This window comes from Peromyscus leucopus, chromosome 1 (genome assembly GCF_004664715.2).
Source record: "Peromyscus leucopus breed LL Stock chromosome 1, UCI_PerLeu_2.1, whole genome shotgun sequence".
In the NCBI taxonomy this organism is placed as follows: Eukaryota; Metazoa; Chordata; class Mammalia; order Rodentia; family Cricetidae; genus Peromyscus; species Peromyscus leucopus.
Genome location: NC_051063.1, coordinates 14377901 through 14397283, shown reverse-complemented (window position 1 = coordinate 14397283; position 19383 = coordinate 14377901). Strand labels below are relative to the sequence as shown.

General features: G+C 36.7%; 1 protein-coding gene across 1 annotated transcript in view; it reads left to right on the top strand.

Moving 5' to 3' along the window:
* LOC114709824 (aldehyde dehydrogenase, cytosolic 1-like) overlaps positions 1-7360 on the top strand; it is a 33065-nt gene extending 25705 nt beyond the window's left edge. The window contains exons 11-13 of the mRNA XM_028893797.2: positions 1125-1282; positions 4223-4297; positions 6619-7360. Of these exons, the coding sequence (XP_028749630.1) occupies positions 1125-1282; positions 4223-4297; positions 6619-6691 (306 nt within the window). The 3' untranslated portion in view covers positions 6692-7360. The remainder of the gene's footprint in view (positions 1-1124; positions 1283-4222; positions 4298-6618) is intronic.
* The last annotated feature ends 12023 nt before the right edge of the window (positions 7361-19383 follow it).

The following is a 19383-nucleotide window of genomic DNA, read 5'->3' as shown; positions in this document are numbered from 1 at the left end:
GCGAACCCCCTGCCTTCCCCTGCCACCTGCTTCTGCTTGCACTGCTCACACTGTTATGCCTCCCAGTTACAGGGTCATGACAGAATTTAGAACCCCAGGGTCTGCCCTCAGACTTCAGCAAGTGGACACTAACTGCCCCATGACACTCAAATTGACTTGGAACCAGAAAACCATTTAAATCTTGAGGGTTTTTGCCAACCCATGTTCACATTTCCCAGGAAATTGTCCTAGCATTCAGAAAATCCTTTTATTTAATTTTAATGAACACCGTACCAAAATGTAGTTGTTTAGTATCTATGAGAAAATCCAGGTGTTTCCTATTACCCGGGGGGGGGGGGGGGGCATGTGAGACACAGACTGGGTTCTGTGTGGGTTTTACTGACTAGATTCCAGTAGAAATGAAGGGCTGACTCACTAAATTAGACATGTTCTTGCTCCTTGTCCTGTGACTCTAGCCACTGCCAGAGACCTCAGATTTTGGTTACTATAGGATGGTTCTGGAGTTAGGCTTCCAGTAATAAGTATTCCTTATTTTTTTTTTTTTTTTTTTGTTTTTGGTAATTCTGTATATGATTGGGTGACTAGTAGAATCTGGATAAAAAAATTGTGCTGTTTTAGCTAATTTTTATAATTATAAAAGTATCCAAATATAACCAAATGCATGATATTTAAATCAATGATACACTGATGTTTAAAGCATAAACACTGTTCTCAATCATTGTTCATTTGTTACTCAGAGCAAAGGACTGCTTTCTTGGTCTTTCTGTCTTGTGCAGTAACTTGAACAATGAAGAAAGCTAGGATTAGGGTGTAAGATGTTTGCATGGAAATCATGCACTTAATGATTTGACATTTGGTTCTTACATTTCGGGTTGTTCTGTTTCAACAAGTAAGAATAAATTCTGCCACAATGATTGGTGTCTGCATCACAGAGAATGTCACACGTGATCACAACGTTTCTATGTTCATTGGCCATGGCCACCTTTCGATTCTTACACGTAGGTCTGAAGCAAGAGATAAGACCTTAGTTCATATGGAGAGGCTTCTATGGAAGCATATGTAGTGTATTTAAAGCATATGTAGTTTATGTACTGTTAACCTATTTTTGTGTCATTCTTGTGTAGATATTTGGACCAGTGCAACAAATCATGAAGTTTAAATCTATAGATGATGTGATCAAGAGAGCAAACAATACTACCTATGGCCTAGCAGCAGGAGTCTTCACGAAAGACCTCGATAAGGCCATAACTATGTCTTCTGCTCTGCAGGCTGGGATAGTATGGTAAGTGCATCTGAAGTAAAGGTTGCTTTTCCTGTATCAGCCACATGGGCAGGCTGAGTTGACTTCCTCCAGACTAGAATTATCTGACCTGCCTGTTAGCAAAATAGTTTCTGTAAAATTGTAAAAAATAAAAAAATATCCTCTTCCACCTTTTCAAGTTACTTGTGTAGTAACTTGACTATTTTATGGCTGTTTGATTTATACAATATTCGTGTTGTTAGAAAATTTCAGGGCACTCAGTGAAATGAAAGAAAAATTCTGTTATAATCAACCATAAATTAGAAAATGTGTATTGGTATCTTATATCCACTAGACACTATTGCTGTTATTATCATTGCCATATTTGAAATCAAACCTAAGGTGTTACATTAGCTGAGCACATGGCCTAGTCATGAGCTCTATCCTAGTCTGCTTTAAACTTTTTAATATGAGACAGGAACTCGGTTTCTGAATTTGGCCATGAACTCACTCTGTGGCCCACACTAATGTTGGACTTCTCATCCTCCTGCAACATGTTCCTGAGTAGCTGGGATCACAGGACTACATCCTAAACATGGTGATAATTAATTATTTTTTAAAATTTAATTTATGCATATGGGTTTGTGTGTATGTCAGTCCACCATGTGAGTGCCTGATGCACGAAGAAACCAGAAGAAGGTATCAGCTCTGCTGAAATTAGATTCTGGGCAGTTGTAAGCCACAGGATGTGGGTGCTGGGAAGCAACTCAAGTTCTCTGTAAAACCAACAAGGACTGTGAACTCTGACACACCTCTCCAGCACTTTCTCTAGCTTTTCACTTAGTCTGTTCTTTGATTTTTGTAATTTAGCTTTAATACAAATTCTCAGGCTGTGCCTCTCTAACTGAGGCTCTGGCCAGCCAGTTCCATTCCCCAGACTGTTTCCTCAGCAGCATTTTTCTCATCAATCCTCCCTCCCCTCAATCCTGGCAATGGCACAAGCTATTTTCATTCTCTCACCTAGTCCAGCTTAAAAAAAATTAGGCACTGAAAAGCATCCTAAGGGACACAACCAGGCAGTTCGTGACCCTCTGGATCATTTGATATACCATTTCCTCCCATGAAAGTGAGAGTCATCAGCTAGTTACCATTGGTTTGAAGTTGCAATGTATTTATTGCACTCATCATTTTATTTACCCAACACCTACTACTTGATATTCCAATACTTGTCTTGTATAAAAACCAGGAGCTTGCTGAGATTTAGAAGCTTATTGAGAGCTTACAGTGTATGCGTTTAGCCAGCTTGACACTAAAATGACAAGTCCAAAACGCTTTGAAATATGCCAATGTAATGTTAAAACTGTTTGTGTTTTGGAACATTTCCAATTTTGTATTTTCAAATATGGATTTTCTACCAGTAAAACCTATGTGAATAGTCCATAGACTGAAAACCCCCAAACTGAACGACTACTAGTCCCCTGCATTTCACATAAGGAACACATAGACTGTATTATTGAGAGCTTAAATACATATAAGATGGGACTGCAGAAATGGCTCAGCAAGGAAAGTGATTGGTGTGCAAACATAAGAGACTGAATATCTTTCTAGCTTCTGTGTGAAAGCCAGATACGGTGGCCTGTGCTTTGAGTTACCTCTGTGGCCAGAGGCAGAAGCATCCCTAGATTTTACTGGCTAGGAAATATAGTTAAATTGGTGAGCCTTAGGCTCTGTGGGAGATGTAGTCCCAAAGAGTAAGATGGAGAGCAATTGAAAAAAAAGATAAAAAGAAAATGACGTTTATCTCGTCTCCGGCTTCCATCTATCTTCCCTGTGCATGCACACACATGTACACACACACACACACACACACACACACACACACACACACACACACACACACATTAGATGAATGAAAAAATTATATAAGCAACCAAATGAGGGATGAGATTGAGAATCAAAAATCTCAATCATAATATGTCTCTGTGATTTACTCTGGACATAGGTCTGTTATTCAATGAAACTTTTTAAAACTGCTGTAAAATCTTAATAGCATTAAACACAAGCGCTCAAATGCCTGATGTTAGTTTTTTTATAGTGGCATCTCCCCTCAAGTCTCTTAAAAGTAATCAAAGTCTCTTCTAATTAGTATAAATAATTATCAACACAGATTTTTTTCTATGATAAAAGTATTAGTAAATTCAATGTTACTAACTCACAGATGTTCATATTCTACATTTACTAAAGACTTATTGTGTCCATGTATTTTTATAAATCATCTGTCAGAGGTCAACAGCTGCTCTTTAAAATATAGAACATCATTCTCTATGCATGAGCATTACAATAATTGTGCATGCCCTGCAGAACTGCACTCCAGTCAGCACTCTCCCATTGTCTTCATCCACTACTGAGTTTCTCTTTAGTTCTGGTCACATTTTTTTTTACTGTATTTTTCTGTAGAAACATCTTCGATATATTTCTGAAAGCTGATTACCAGATTGATAATTGGGCCCAATTCCTGCTACCACTATTGACCAAGAAGTGAAACAAGTACTGACACATACAATAATTGCTAAAGAGAGTTAATTTTAGACTGCTAAGTGTGCAAACTTCAAGACCACCAAAAGCTTCATGCATATAAGGCATTAAAGAATGCCATTCCAACCCAGCCTCAGCTGCTTCTTTTGATGGCACCTTTATGGTACATGGCACATTGGTTTTTCCCTTTGTTATGATTCAAGATATATATATATATATATATATATATATATATATATATATATATTCATAGTTGTATAATTTATTTCTAGGTAATACATGAATGCTTGTTTATTCTAAATTATAGTGCTGCTTTTTAGTTCAGTGATCACATTAGATTGAAGCAAAGGAGTTATTAAAAAGATTTCTGAATTTTTAAATTTCCTGCTTAGAAATTATGGGGTGAGTTAAGTATGATCTATAGTAGCCACCTCTTCTTTGTTTTAGGGTGAATTGCTATTTGGCTATGGCCATCCAGTGCCCCTTTGGTGGATTCAAGATGTCTGGAAATGGGCGAGAGCTGTAAGTTAAGCTTTATATTACAATAAATACATGTTTTGTGATAAGGATTGCCACTCTTAGGAAACTGTTCTATTTTCACTACTTTAGGGGTAAACTCCACCTACTTTTAGTACCAAATAGTTTTTAAATGTTGGAAGTACTTCCTTACTGCAGAGAAGCAATTGTAGATTAGATGTACTTTATTAAGCTCCTACAACCAAAACAGGGCCATGCTAAGTACTCCACTCTGGTAAATAAATTGTTGCCTATTTATAGGATTGCCTATGGTATATGTGAATAGAAGCTATTTGGGAAACATTTTCAGAAAGCAGGTAAAAGGGTAAACTGGTGACATTGAGTTGCATGTAAATAAATACTGAAACATTCTAGATATTTGATATACCTTTTAAATTATAGTTGCCTTATCTCACTCAAACTGATATGCTTCTGGTGAAGTCTACCTAATAACTATGATGCATCTGTAAAGTAAGGCATTTGCTGGAAAACGTCCACAAAGAATTATTGAGATGATTACCTCTAATGACTCTTTCCAAGAGTTATGAGTTATTTTCAAAGGCAGAAAAGCAGAATTAACAAATTTGGAATCAGGGTTCCCAAAGAACCCCAAATAGTGAACTCAGGTGAATTTTTATTTTCTTGGCTGTGTTTGTCAAGTCAGTTTAGCAAACTTTTCCCTGAACCTTCATTAAGGCTCATTTCTTGGCACTAAGCAGACATAGCTTAGTCTCATACTGCTTTATACATTGAGTAGAATGTCATGGGAAGCAAGAGTGCTATGTGCAGATTTACTAGAGCTCATCAAGATCCACTGAATCAGAATCAACATTCGATGAAGGGCCCAGGAGATTTGTATACAGAATATTTAGAAATGAGAGACAATAATATATAGATTTTTCTTAGCTAAGGAGAAATATAAAGGGATAGATGCTCTTGTGGTCTTTGTTAAAATAATATATGTGCAGTTTTCTCAGGAAGATGATTTAGGTCAGCCTTGATATCACAATACACATCGAGCTCTCCAGAGAGTGTCCAGTTCCGTAGTAACCTGAAATACAAAGGGGAAGCAACTTGGTCAAAATTATGGGCTAATTTGTCTGCCTCTTTGATAGGAACTACTTATTTAAACAGTACATTAATGGACTTTAGAGAGCTGGGTCAAGCACTTTATATATTTGAAAAACATGCTTTTGAGGTTTTCAAGAACTAGTTTCAGAAGTTTAAATTATTCACAAAACAATCAATACTATGGGATTATTGATTGCTCAGGAGAAGAAGACATTGTCTACATTTATAACTGAATCAGGAGCAGTGCTGGTAGAGAAGTACCAAAATCCAGCTCCTTTGCAAACCTGTGTGTGTATAGGTTTTATGATCCTGGGAATAGTCCTGTAATGTGATCTTCTTATGCAAACAATGCAGAACAGAACTGAGTGCAGACCTTCTAAATTAAATCATCCACCAGGTCGAAGGAAATCACGGTTTCCAAAATTGGCCTCAGGTAGAACCCTAATAAGTCACCATGGTATCTACAGATGGGCTCAATTCAGCTTCTAGTTACTTGGAGTTGACTTGAAAACTTTTATTGTATTGTAGAATGTTGAATATTAGAGAATGCCAACATCTACTAAAATCTGAAAAGCCTGAATCAGGCCAATCTTTAGTTTCTTTCCTCCTTAAAGGAATACAAGCAATCCAAAAATAAAATAAAACAAAGCCAAAATAAACAAACAAAGGAACAAATGTCCCACCTACAAAGATTAGGTGTTTGTTTTGCCCAGAGTCAAAAGATCCTGTTAAAACTCCAGCTTCAGAAGAACAGAGCACCCAGAATTAAAGTGGATCTTGGTCATTCTCTAGCTGCTCACCTTTTCTGCGACAATGCAGATGATGAATTCAGGCTCTAGTGCAGATGGTGGATGATCTGCTGATCTTCAGTGACCATAGAGTACAACGTGAACTAACACCTCTCTTACTTATTGATCTGATAAAAATCTGACCAGGTTGAATTATGATTCTGGTCATGAGTCATATGGTCAAGTAGAGTAATGTAAACAAAAAATAATGTCTGTGAAAATAAACAGTGCAGAATTATTTAAAATAAAAGACATTTTAGAATATTGCTCTCCATTGGTGAGTTTATATTTGGTCATGAAGCTTATGGTTAGCTAGCAACTATATGAACTACTATTTATTCAGTAAATATTTTACATTGTCCCTACTCAAATAAGCAAGAAAAACTTTTACCAAATTACCAGGGATTGTATTTAACTTACACTGCAGTATGCAATCATGTTTATATGCAATTTTTCTTCCTTCTCTAGGGGTGAGCATGGTATTTATGAATACACTGAGCTCAAGACAGTCGCAATAAAAATATCTCAGAAGAACTCATAAAGAAAACAGCAGAGTGAAGAGAACCCCTTCAGTAATGGCTACATATCCCCTGTAGTCACCAGTGTAGTGGTGATTTCCTGTAACTCTTTTGTCTTGTGTTTTCTTTCTGGTTTTTTAGACAGGGTTTCTCTGTGTAGTTTTGGTTCCTGTCCTTCATCTTGCTCTGTAGACCAGGCTGGCCTCAAACTTAGAGAGATCTGCATGACTCTGCTTCCTGAGTGCTGGGATTAAAGGCTTGCACCACCACTGCCTGGCCTTCTATTGATTTATTGAATATAAGTGATTCATTAATATTAATTTCACACATAGAAAACCTATAGCTTAATCTGAAAGAAACATTAGCCTCTTAATATGTGACCCCAATTCGTATCCTAGATTGAAAGGGTAGATTTAGGTACAAGCTCTCTGTGACTGTCATGATCACATGCTTTCTACTGTAGCTACTTGCTTAGAAAATTTACTTGGTAAGGAGGACCAGTCATGATTTAGCCTCTGTCTTTTAGTGACTTAATGCATTACTCAATGTGCATAACGACTGCAGAGTAAGTTACTCTGTGGTTATACCCTCTGAGTGTTTTGAAATATTTTCTAGAATGTCATGCCTGCTTGTCAAATGAAATGCCAAATGGAAATTAGAAAGTAAAGCTTAATAAAGGCACTTTTACATAATTTTTTTCAAACTTGAATTTTTAAAATATATATTTATTCTTTGAAAATTTCATATAGGTATGTGTGTGTGTGTGTGTGTGTGTGTGTATGTGTATGGTGTATGTGTGAGTGATATCATATTTAAACCTGTTCTCCCCTATGACTCCTCCCAGATCTGCATCCATTTACATCCTCCTCCAAATTTCAGGTACTTTTAAATTTATTGTGACCCACTTAATCCAGTTACTGCTGCCCACATACACATGAGAGTGGAGCCATTGGTGGGGCATGGTCAGTCTATGAGGAGCCATACTTCTGGGGAAAACTGACTTTCCTTCCACCAGCAGCCATCGACTGCTGATAGCTCCTCTTAGGAAGGTGAATTCTGTGCTCCTGCATCATATTGTAATGCTGACTGGATTTTTCTTGTCCACGTCTTATGTAGTTAACCACAATCATCATGAGTTCACAAGTACAATGAACCTTTCATGTTCAGAAACCTATTTCGTGACATTCTTCCCTGATCTCTGGCACTTGCAATATTTTTACCCTTCTTCCGTGATGTTCCCTGGGCCTTGGGGAGCGGGGTGCTATTATAGAATTCCCATTTATTATTGAACTTTCCACAGAGATTTATTCTCTGCATTTTAGCCAGGTGTGAATCTCTATGTTAATCATCCTCTTTAAAAGCAAATTCTTTAGAAGACTGAGACATGTAATAGTCTATGTCCAAAGATTTACATATTTTGAGGAAGTTTGATATACCCTATCATTTTAGTTTGTTCTTGGAGCTCATGTGATTCACACTAATGTACATAGTACCTTCTGTTACTTCCAAAGCAAGACAGTAAGAAGAAGGCTTCTTTTTTAAAAATTGTTTTAGCTTGGAATGAGACACAGACAGCTGCTCATTTTATTCAGGAATACAGTGGACATCCCCTCCCCGCTTTTTAAAAAGGTCACACAGATGGGTGTAACCTTAACCATAGAATACAATGTGATTTGATAACTGAAGGAGAGTGCTTCCTCTTCTTCCACAAAACATTCCGACCACCATATGAGGTGAACAAGTATTTACAGTAGCCTAGGTACAAAATCATATTACACTTAGACTCGGTTTCTAAAAGAGAAGAGAAATGGTTCAGAAGTGAAAACGAAGTATATAGAGCTCATATAGAGCATCTTGATCTGCTAGCATGACTTTTCAATTATGAATGAGAAACTGAAAAGAAAAAAACGCTGAACACCAGGGTAATGTTCAAAGTAATCTGTTCCTGAGGTCCATATAATTTATAGGAGGATCTCACTCCCCATTACCATTCTACCTTGATGTTCACCCATGGATAGACTAACGTTGTCATGAGGTACTATTTGAAGTTTATAACAAGGATTTCTCCAATTTGATTTAACAACTATGTCACACTTCAGATGAGTGTTAATATTGGTTCCATCCTGATACTAATAGGAAGAAAGAAGGAAAATTAGGTCATCACCAGCTTAGTATAGATTATAAATTGACTTGGAATTGAGTGAATCGCTAAAATGAGCCAAATTCTTTTCCACTCTTCCCACCAATGGGCCCTGGACTTCCCTGTGGAATCATGTGGACTTAATCCATATTGTAGCTTTTCAGTTGTTTGCAAAGTAATGCTCTGTCTCCATCATGAGTCTTCTCTTCTTTCATATATTTTAATGTGGAGAATTCACCAGGAATCATAGAGCTAAGTAGTTGGTCAGAAGCTGCTGCCTGGCACTGACTTGGCTGATTATATGAATGAGAGATTTGTCTATGAGTCTTGACACTAAAAATTAGTGAAACAATATTATACTTCCATCCTATAGCAGAACATTAGAGTGTTTTTTGAGTTACTGTCCTCTTTGCAGCAACAAAATAATTAACTATGTGACATAAATATGAAAGGTACATTATAGATTATAGTTATAGGGGGAAATATTCCCATATGGTTGGAAAGATTTGGGAAGAGTATTGGGAGTCTAGCTCTAGAACAAAGTTTATGGTCAGTAGTTAGAGAGCAAATAGAAATTTCTGATGGGTATAAAACTTGAATACTCCACAGCAATCCATTTCTCAAAGGAGGCTTCATTTCCTAAAGATTGCACTACACCAAAACATCACTGGCAGCTTGGGATCCAGGGTTCAAACTCATGAATTGTGGTGGATATTTCACATCCAAATAATAAATGTGTATTCTGCAGTAAAATATTAGTGACAATGATTAAGGAATACAGATTAGATTAAGACAAATTTTCAGTGGAAAGGAAAAGAGGTCAACCATCAAGGTAAGATTTATTATTAGTTTATTGAATAGAAAGTATAGGAAACAGAGACATGTAGAAATGGAAATAATAGAGGTCAAGGCAAAAGAAAGAGTGAATATGTTGGCATCTTGGACAGCAGTTGGCTAATAAGAAGGGGTAAGATCTGTATCTAGGTATCATAAACAAGGTTCATTTCTGGTATTTGGAAGATGTAGTACTAAGAGGAAGGGCACGGATAAGAGAAAGGAAAGAAAGAAAGCAGAGTTGGAGAGACAGCACAATTCAGAGAAAGGTGTGAACTGGAGCGAACAGTGTTAGCTTGCTACAACTGATGTTATAGCAGGGACTGAGAGCTGAGTGAAAAATATAATAAAATGAGATAACTGGCTTGGATGTTGTTTCTGTGTCTTTGGAAGATCTACTACATTATCTCCCACTTTCAGTCCAGGACGGGCTGGGTGCTGGTTTCTGTAAGGGATATTCTTCTCTTGTCAACTCCAGGACAACTTAGGCAAAGTTTACAGAGCCACAGTTGATGTGCCCTTGGCTGGCTGGCAGCAAAGGGTAGCTGTGTGGTGCCTAAAACAAGGGTTAGAACTCAGGCTTAGTTTCCACAGTTTCAGGATCGATTGTTAGGAGGGTACAGCAGTCACTGCAGACCTCTCTATGAAATCACCGCAGGCAGAGCCTTTGCAGATTTCATGGTGTAGATCTTTCCAGTTAGCTTGATGGAGTCTACCCTTTATTCTATCATTTCTATATCTTCTTTTTTTTTTAGAGTAGATTCAAAAATTTACCTTTGATCTTATTATATCTATATCCTTTTTTTTCTTTTTAGAGTAGTTTCAATAATCTACTTTTTATGTTATATGTACATCCTCTTTTTTCTTTTCTTTTCAAATAAGAATTCCAAATATCACTTCCCTGACCATTAACAATTAACAACTTGTAGCCAACCATCCTAAACAATGACAATTATCCAGAACACATTGAATGACCAAAAACCCACTCACCCCACCTCTTGGATGTGTGCATTTTGTTTTTAAAATTGCTTTCTGCTGTCTGGGAGCAAAGACATATTTAGGAGATCCTGAAAAGAAACATTTTAGGTAAATTGTCAAGTCCTGAGAGAGTTAGCTGTATCATTTATCTAGTTTCTGCACAATGGGAAAATGCAGGGCTTATCTGAAGTCCTTGTTCAAGTAGTCTGTCAGGCTGGAGCTTCTCAGTTAGCCATCTCAAAATTGTCCTGAGCAGCTTGTAGTCCAAATTTGATCTTTGGGTAGTTTTTGTCAGTTTAGTTTTTTTTCTTAGTGGTATTATCATCATCCTGATGGAGTCATCATTTTGGGGCCCATCATCTTTTTAGAGACTTCAAAGTCTCTGTTAGGCATGGTCATGATTCCCTGCAGAAAACTGATAGAGACTCAAACCTAAAATCATGTACAGGAAGTTAGATGAAGTCTTTCTAGGATTAGTTAGTACTATATGAAGATTAATATCATGACAAAAAGTTTAATATAAATCTTATAAATTTTAATATAAAATTTATACTTTAAGAACAGTTTTAAAAAGTTAAAATAAAACCAAAGAATTATGAGATTAGTGGCAATAGAATAGTCCTTTTATTTTGGCTTTTCTTCTGTCCCATATCAGGTGACTTTTCTGCAATGATACAGACAGAGATTTTTCATTTTCTTTTAACAAGCATGCTTGTGTTTAGAGAAGGAGAGAGGTACACTCCAACTCCAAAGCCAGCTTTAATTTTTAATTGAACTGGGACTACATAAAGACCATTTGTGGTATATGTCTGCAGAGAACAGCAGAGACAAATATTGAGAAAGACATATGAAATTTTATTTTATTTTTTTTAGATATGTGATATACCATTAGGCCAATTTACTCTTTTTCTTAGGACATTTTTTTTTTCTGGATGATATTTCCTTTTTCTTCAGATGTCTCATTTATCCAGTGTTCTTTAGAATCCCTAGCCTTCATTCTCCTGAAAGACAAAAACAAATCCCTTTCCCAACCCTAACTTTGGTGAGATTCCCTTTTGGCAAGTTATATCTGATTAAATGAAAAGCATCTGTTAGTCATATATGTTAGTTTAAATTAAATGGTCATGCTCGTTGATGAACTATCACAAATATAAGATAGAAGATAAAATATTTTCATTATTTTTGTCAAATACAAATAGGGTAGATATTGTAACTGTCATTCTTATTTGTTAACTATTTTGTTATATATAATTTACTATGTTAAAGTTAAAACCTACCTTTATATTAGACAGAAAAGGGAAAGTGCTGTGGGATGTCTTTCTATATGCTATGAATATGTGTTGCTCCTATTGCTAACAAATGAAGTTGCTTTGGCCTATGGCAAGGCAGCTTAGAGGCAGGTGAGAAATCAAAGGAAAGAGAAAAGAGGGAAGAAAGGAAAGGAGAGGGAGATGACAACCATCACCAAAGGAACAATAAGATGCCAGCAGGTTGTTAATGCCACGGCCTCATGGCAAGTTGTAGATTAAAAGAAATGGGTTAAGTTGAAGAACTCAGTGGCAAGAAGCCTGCCATAGGCCATACAACTGGTTATTAGAGTTATGCTTTGAAAGAGCTCACTCATCACAAAGAGAACTCAAGTATGATGGTAAAGTAAGGAAATCTATTCAGGCCTCTATGGTGATATTTTAATTGTACTGAAATGTGATTTTATTTGTATGTTAATAAATAAAGTTGCCTGGGGGTCAGAGCTAATACCAAGCCATAGCAGAGCTGGGCATTGGTGGCGCATGTCTTTAATCCCAGCACTTGGTAGGCAGAGCTAGGTAGATCTCTGTGTGTTCAGGGATACAGTCGGCATTGGAGACACACGCCTTTAATTTCAATACCATAGAAGACCTGGAGAGCTGTACAACAGACAGTGACAAGGCAGTCATGTGGTTGGTTTTACAACCAACGAGAAGGCAGAACAGAGAGTCTATATAAAGACAAACAGACAGGAAGTAGCTCTCTTTCTGAGAGGTCTCTTGGCTTAAGAGGCTAGCTGCAGCAGGCAGGTAAAGCTCTTAGCTCTGATCTCTTGGCTTTCTTCTTTGCACTGGTTCTGTGTTTCCTATTTAATAAGACAGTTGATTACATCTACAGGTCTCCAATAAGAAAAAAAGTAGAGTAAGTTAACTGATTGATAATTTAGAAAAACATTCAAAAGTAAGAAAAAACTTCATTAGGGTTTTGAAATTCTCCAAAAATAACAACAGAAGTATAAGAATTGAAAATCATGCAATTAAGTTAAAAACACAATGGAATCATTAACAGATAAGACCAAGCACAAGGATAAGTTTCAGAAATGGAGGTCTTGGTTAAAATAATAATGTGTTCAGATATACATAAAAAACAAACAATAAGAATGTCCAAAACCCCAAGACTCTGGGATGTATTAAAGACTGTAAAGCTAATATTTCATGGAACAGAAGATGTCACTGATATAAACAGTAAAAGCATCATCAATGTATCCAATAAAATTATGGCACACTATTTCACAAACTTAGAGGAGTTATTTATAACTCCAAATAAACATAATCTGTGAAGAATCTTTCCATGACCTGTGATGAACCTCTCAATGATATAATGCCATAGTTAACATGTCAAAATTACAACATGAAATTAATTGTTAGTTAACAAAAAAAGACCTATAATGGAAAAATGTCAGTTCACATACAAAAAGTAAACATATCAAAAATAACATCAGGTTTCTCATAAGCAGCCCCAAACTAGGAAAGCACACAATGATCCACCTTAAGTCCTGAAAGTAAACAATTGAGAACAAAAATGATTATATCTGGAAAAAATGATATCTTAAAACTTACAGTGAAACATGACCAGTTCAAGCCAAGTGCATGTAATAAAGCAATTAATGAGAACCAAGTCAATCCAACAGAAATTTCTTAAATAAATACCATATGTAGAAAAAGTTCCAACACAAGAACACTGGGGAAACTATTTTATATGAAGATTAGATTAACAAAGTAGGGTTGGGAGGAAGTCCACTATGTTGAACAGAAATAAGCCAACACAACCTTAAAATATTAGTATTGACATGGATAAATTGGCAGTAATTTGGAAGTAAACTTTAAAAGCATGGAGAAAAAATTTCATCAAGGAAGTTGAGATTCTCAAAAGCAAGCATAGAGCTAGAAAGGACTCAATCAAATAAAAAGTATAAAGGAAGACATCACCAACAGAGAAAACATAGGAGAAGAGCCCAATTTAGAGACCTCAACAGACATCTATGAAATCCACAGGGTCACCTGTAATAAAAGAACTTGGAATAATGTAACCAACTGGCAAAATAACAACAAACCCATAGGAAATGACAAATCCCTCTCAATAATAACATTAAATACAAATGGCCTCCATTTTCTTTTAAAAGATGCAGACTGACAGACTGAATTACAAAATAAGATTCAACTGTTGTGTCCAAGAAACATATATCCCTCACTGGTCAAGGTATTTACAATCTAAAGAAAAAAGGATAGAAACACACACACACACACACACACACACACACACACACACACACACACACACTCAAGGTGAAGCCAGCATAGTCTCTTATTTAATAAAGTAGATATCAAACCAAAATTAGTCTGAACAGACAAGCAAGTCCATTACAGATTAATAAAGAAAACAATTCTTCAAGAAAGTATAATTGTAGCATAAATCTTAAAAGGTATTATTAATAAAAGAAAACTGGGAGCCAGATATTGGGGTAAATGATGAAAGACCAGAGAAACAGAACAAGCCACAGCTAACCTCACTTTGCCAGTTCCTCAGCTGATCCTGTTTCCTCAGACTGGAAGCCTCTGTATCTTCATCCTAATAGATCTAGGCTGAACTGCTGCTAAAAGCTAAAAGCTTAAAAAAGGCTTTAGTTCTTGGTCTTCATGCCTTATATACCTTTCTGCTTCCTGCCATCATTTCCTGGGATTAAAGGCATGTGTCACTATGCTTGGCTGTTTCCAGTGTGACTTTGAACTCAGAGATCCAGACAGATCTCTGCCTCCAGAATACTAGGATTAAAGCCATGTATTACCACTGCCTAAACCTATATTTAATACAGTGGCTGTTCTACTCTCTGAGCCCCAGATAAGTTTATTGGGGTGCATAGTATATCAATCACATGTAATGATCATAAATATTTATCCACTGGTGTTTAGAATCAGACTCAGAATTTGATAAAATAAACATTAAAAGCCTAAAAGTTTAGATATGTTCAGATATAATAATATTTGAAAGCGTCAGCATCCCACTCTCATAGTGAGATAATTCCCACAAATTAGAAATCAGCAAAGAAACTTCAGAGGTAATCTATAGCATAAGTCAATTGAATTTAACAGATAACTACAGAATATTTCATCCAACATGTAGGTAATACATTGATTTCAGCAGTCCATGGAGCCTTCACTAAAATGATCATAGTAAAGGCCACAATACAAACTTTAACAAGTAAAACAAACCCAGACAAAGTAGATGATAAACAGAGATTAGCACAGATAGTAATGAAATGGAACACAGAATCAAGGAGATGATGAATTGCTTCTTTGAAAAAATAATCTATATTGAAAACCCCTTGACCAAACTTAAAAAGAAAAATGAGACACAAACGGATAAAAGTGAAAAAGAATGTTTATAACAAAATCCAATGATGAAAGACCTGTGAGGAATATTTAAATAATGTAATTGTGAAAGATGGAAATTTTAAAAGAAATGGATATAATCCTATGCACATATGAACTACTGAAACAAGCAGCAGATTAGAAACTCTAGTTATTGCTATGCAAATAAATGCCCACAAGCACAGTACTTCACCGATAAATGACAGCAAATGTTTAAGGGAAGATCATTGAATTACTACTGCTGAAATAGTTTCCCAAGAGTGTTGTGTGATATTTTGTTTATGTTCTGAAAAATAAAGCTTGTCTGGAGATCAGAGAGCAGAGCTAGCCCCTAGTCAACAATAGAGGTCTAGAGTTCTGTACAGACAGGAAACAGGAAGTGATGAGACTATATGGAGAGAGGAATTGATAAACAGTACTGAGACAGGATCTAGGCCCTTTTTTGTTGGAGGATTCCCAGAGGTAAGAAGTCTCTAGTGGCTGTTGCTCTGCTTCTGTGATCTTTCAGCTTTCATCCCAATATCTGACTCCTGGTTTTTATTGATAAGACTAATTAGGATCATGCTTCATTTGGCAACCAACTTTGAGGGCATGAATTCATGAAAAAGCTGCCTGCCTATGGCTTTGCAGCCATTGGCACACATCAGAGCTGTAAATGGAGATCCTGCTAGAGTCACCACCCTGTTGGCAAGGATTCCTCGCCCCCCCCACTCCCCCAAGGACTCTGAGCTAGTTTGGGATTTTTTTCTGTCGCAGCCTTTCTGCAGCAACCTCCACAGGTGCTTGGGTTTCAAGTGCCATTGGCATCAGCCCCTCACCACTGGCCAGGTCTGCCTTCATGCAGCTCCCACCACACAAACTTCTTCCCCACGACCCCCTGTGTGCATTTTTCAGATAGCCAGCTCCCTTTCCTGGTGGGGTGTGGGTTTTCCCTGGACCCCCTCCTTGGGCTGCTGCCCCACTAAGTGCTGCCTTGTCACCCACTCAGGCTTCTACTGTGGTACACAGCAGCAGTCAGCCTCATACTTCACCCTCACCATCAATGTCAGCAGAGTTGGTGAGACAAGTGGGAACTCCTAAATGGGGGAATTAATAAAAGTTTATTTCCCCATGTTAAAAAATGGTAAACAATATTATGAGGGAGGGAGTTAAGTCTCTGTATGATTATACAATGGATGGTTTAAAAAGTGGAACAAATTAATTGAGGGGATAATTATCTTAGATGGGACTTACATACTATCATTTGTAATCATTAAAAGTTTGATAATTCTTGTTTTATTTTTTAAAATATTGGTTGATATGAGTGCCAAGATATAGGCCTTAGAAAAGGCTACTATTGATAATATGCATGCCTTACTAATAATTACTAGGGAGAACAATACAATTTTGACCAGTAAGATAAACACTCTAGACATATTTACTGCTGAAGAAAGCAAAAAGGTAATCGATAATATGCAAACCTTAGAAAAATTTACTATTAAAAAGTCACAAGTCTTAGAAAAACTTATTAAAACAGATAATAGAGATATTTGGACACAGACAGAGGAGTTGATAGGAGAAGCAACCTCACCATTACATCATAAAATCAGAGAAAAACAACCCAAGGTTATCAAACAACCATCCTTAATTTATCCAGCCTCCTTATGGGATCAACTGCCAAATGACAAGCATTGCCAAGGCTATGTAGGAGCTGACTGGACTCCTATGGAAATGTTAGATTTGAGGAGATTTAAGGAAGCAATAGTCTTATGTGGCATGCATTCATCTTTTGTGAAGAAGATGTTAAATTCATGGTCAAGTAGTAACAGAATTGTCCCACAAGACTGGAGAGATCTTGAAGAATGCAGATGAACTGTAGATTTAGAGGTTTGGAAAGATTTCCTACAATTAAGACTGAAACCTGAAGTTGTAGTTAACACAGTAAAGATATAGAACACATAGGTAGATACAGATAGAAGCAACCTCTATCACTAAGCATTCAGACCAAGTAGAGAGGCATGTTAAAGTAACAAACACATTCATTTTTAACTTACATGACCCCAGTCATTGTGTGTTAATAAAGCAGATTGAAAGCAGCATTGCTCAAGGCTATACCAGAGCAAGGTTTTCCCATTAAGCAATCATTGGTGCTATCAGACATTGTAAAGGTCAGGTAATCAGCTTCCCACCCCTTCTTCCACAAAGCGCTATGTCATTGTGATGCCTGATCATGGAAGGGCTCACCCTCAGGTTCACTGCTCACAATGCCAGCAAGTGACAGTCACTAGCGACCTAATTCTTGACTTTGAAACAAAGATTGTTCAAGGAAAGCTGAAAACTGTTTAGTGCTAATTGTTTCTAACAAGGCAAACAACAATTTTATGTGCACGTGGCTATGGCTATGGACATAAACTGTTCACATTCTGTTAACTAACGGGGAGAGGATCCTAGTCAGTTGTTATTTCACCATTTATATAAGTATGACTTACATTTCTCATGCTGTGATAGAAGCTCCTGGAGGAAGAAGGGCTTCTTATTTTGACTCCAATTTCCTTCACATTAAGGAAGCAGAGAGTGATGAATGGTGCTTCTCTGCCCCCAGCTCCTTTGTTTTGTCCCCTGCTCCCCAACTCTGGATACCCAGGCCCTGCAACATTATCACCCACCTTCTTGGTGCTTTTCACCTCAAATAATCCAATCTAGAAATTTCCACACAGGCATACCCAGAGATATTTTTTGCATGTTAGTTTCAAATTGCCTCAAGTTGGCAATCAAGATTAATTGTCACATTATGTATAGTAGTTGAAGATTTTTCGATGAGAAAACTTATATTATTGCTTAATAGGTGTCTCTAAATGTGTAATTGAATTCTGATTATAGCAAATACATACTATAAAAAACATTTTGAGTATATGATGTCCACAGGAAGGTACCCATTGGAGATCTCAAAAGACAGGATCATCAGCTCCAACTGTTTCCAACCAGAGCATACAATAATAAACAACAAATTCACTCCTTTTTCCTCCGCCCCATATTTTCTACCCTTTTCGGGTATGTCCCAGAAACCTAGCTGCTGATTTGCATTGCAATACTACCTACTTGAGCCAGAATTTTCAGCTACTGAAAGGTTGGACACACATCACATGCAGTGATGTATCAACATATAAAAACAGTAAACATAAAATATTATTATTCAACAGAAAGGACAAAAATCCATCTTTTATTAGATTCAGAAACTGTACATGATAAAATTTATCATTCTTTAATGATCAAACACCTCAACAAAATAAGATTAGAAAACTGTTCCTCTACACATCAGACCCATAGGCAGCATCACTCTGAATGGGTACATTTGAATTCTGTCCTTTGGAAGAGGACACAAGCCAGGATGATCACTTCTACTTCTATCATTTTGTGTCATATTGAAAGTCTTATCCAGAGCAGGGGAAGCGAAAGAAATTATAGGTTTTAAGTAAAAAAAAAAAAAGTAGAAGTCAAATTATCCCTATTTGTAACAAGATTTTTGTCAATTTCAAAACATGAAGACTTCACACACACACACACACACACACACGCAACACACACACACACAATGAAGGACAACTTCAGTCAAATTACAAGGTAAAAAAATCATATGAACATCAGTAGCAACTTTCTATCATAATAAACTTTCTGAAAAAGAAATTGTTTTTACAAGAGTTAGATGATCTCAAACACTTTGGAAATTCACATAGTTACTGATTGCAGCCTCTAGAAGGTATTGTGCTTTCTCATCACTCTCTGTTTAGCAGCATCAGTAAGTAGATAAACTTTCAGCAGTGCATGGTGACATTTATCAGTGTAATTTTGTGCTCCCTGGTTAGTACATAAACTTAGTTAACCTTTATTGTAAGGGTAATTCTGAAAATAATTAATTTTGATATAATCTTTCCAGGATTATTGTTTGAATAGTGTGTGATTCCTGGGAAATATTAACCAAGTTGTCCATGCAGTCATTTTCTAATCAATAGGCAGTATCTAAATCAAGGATAATTAGTTATTCCTCTCAAAGGTCTTTGAAAAAACAGGCAGGGTTGGTTCACAATAGGTTCAGATATGAGATTACAGA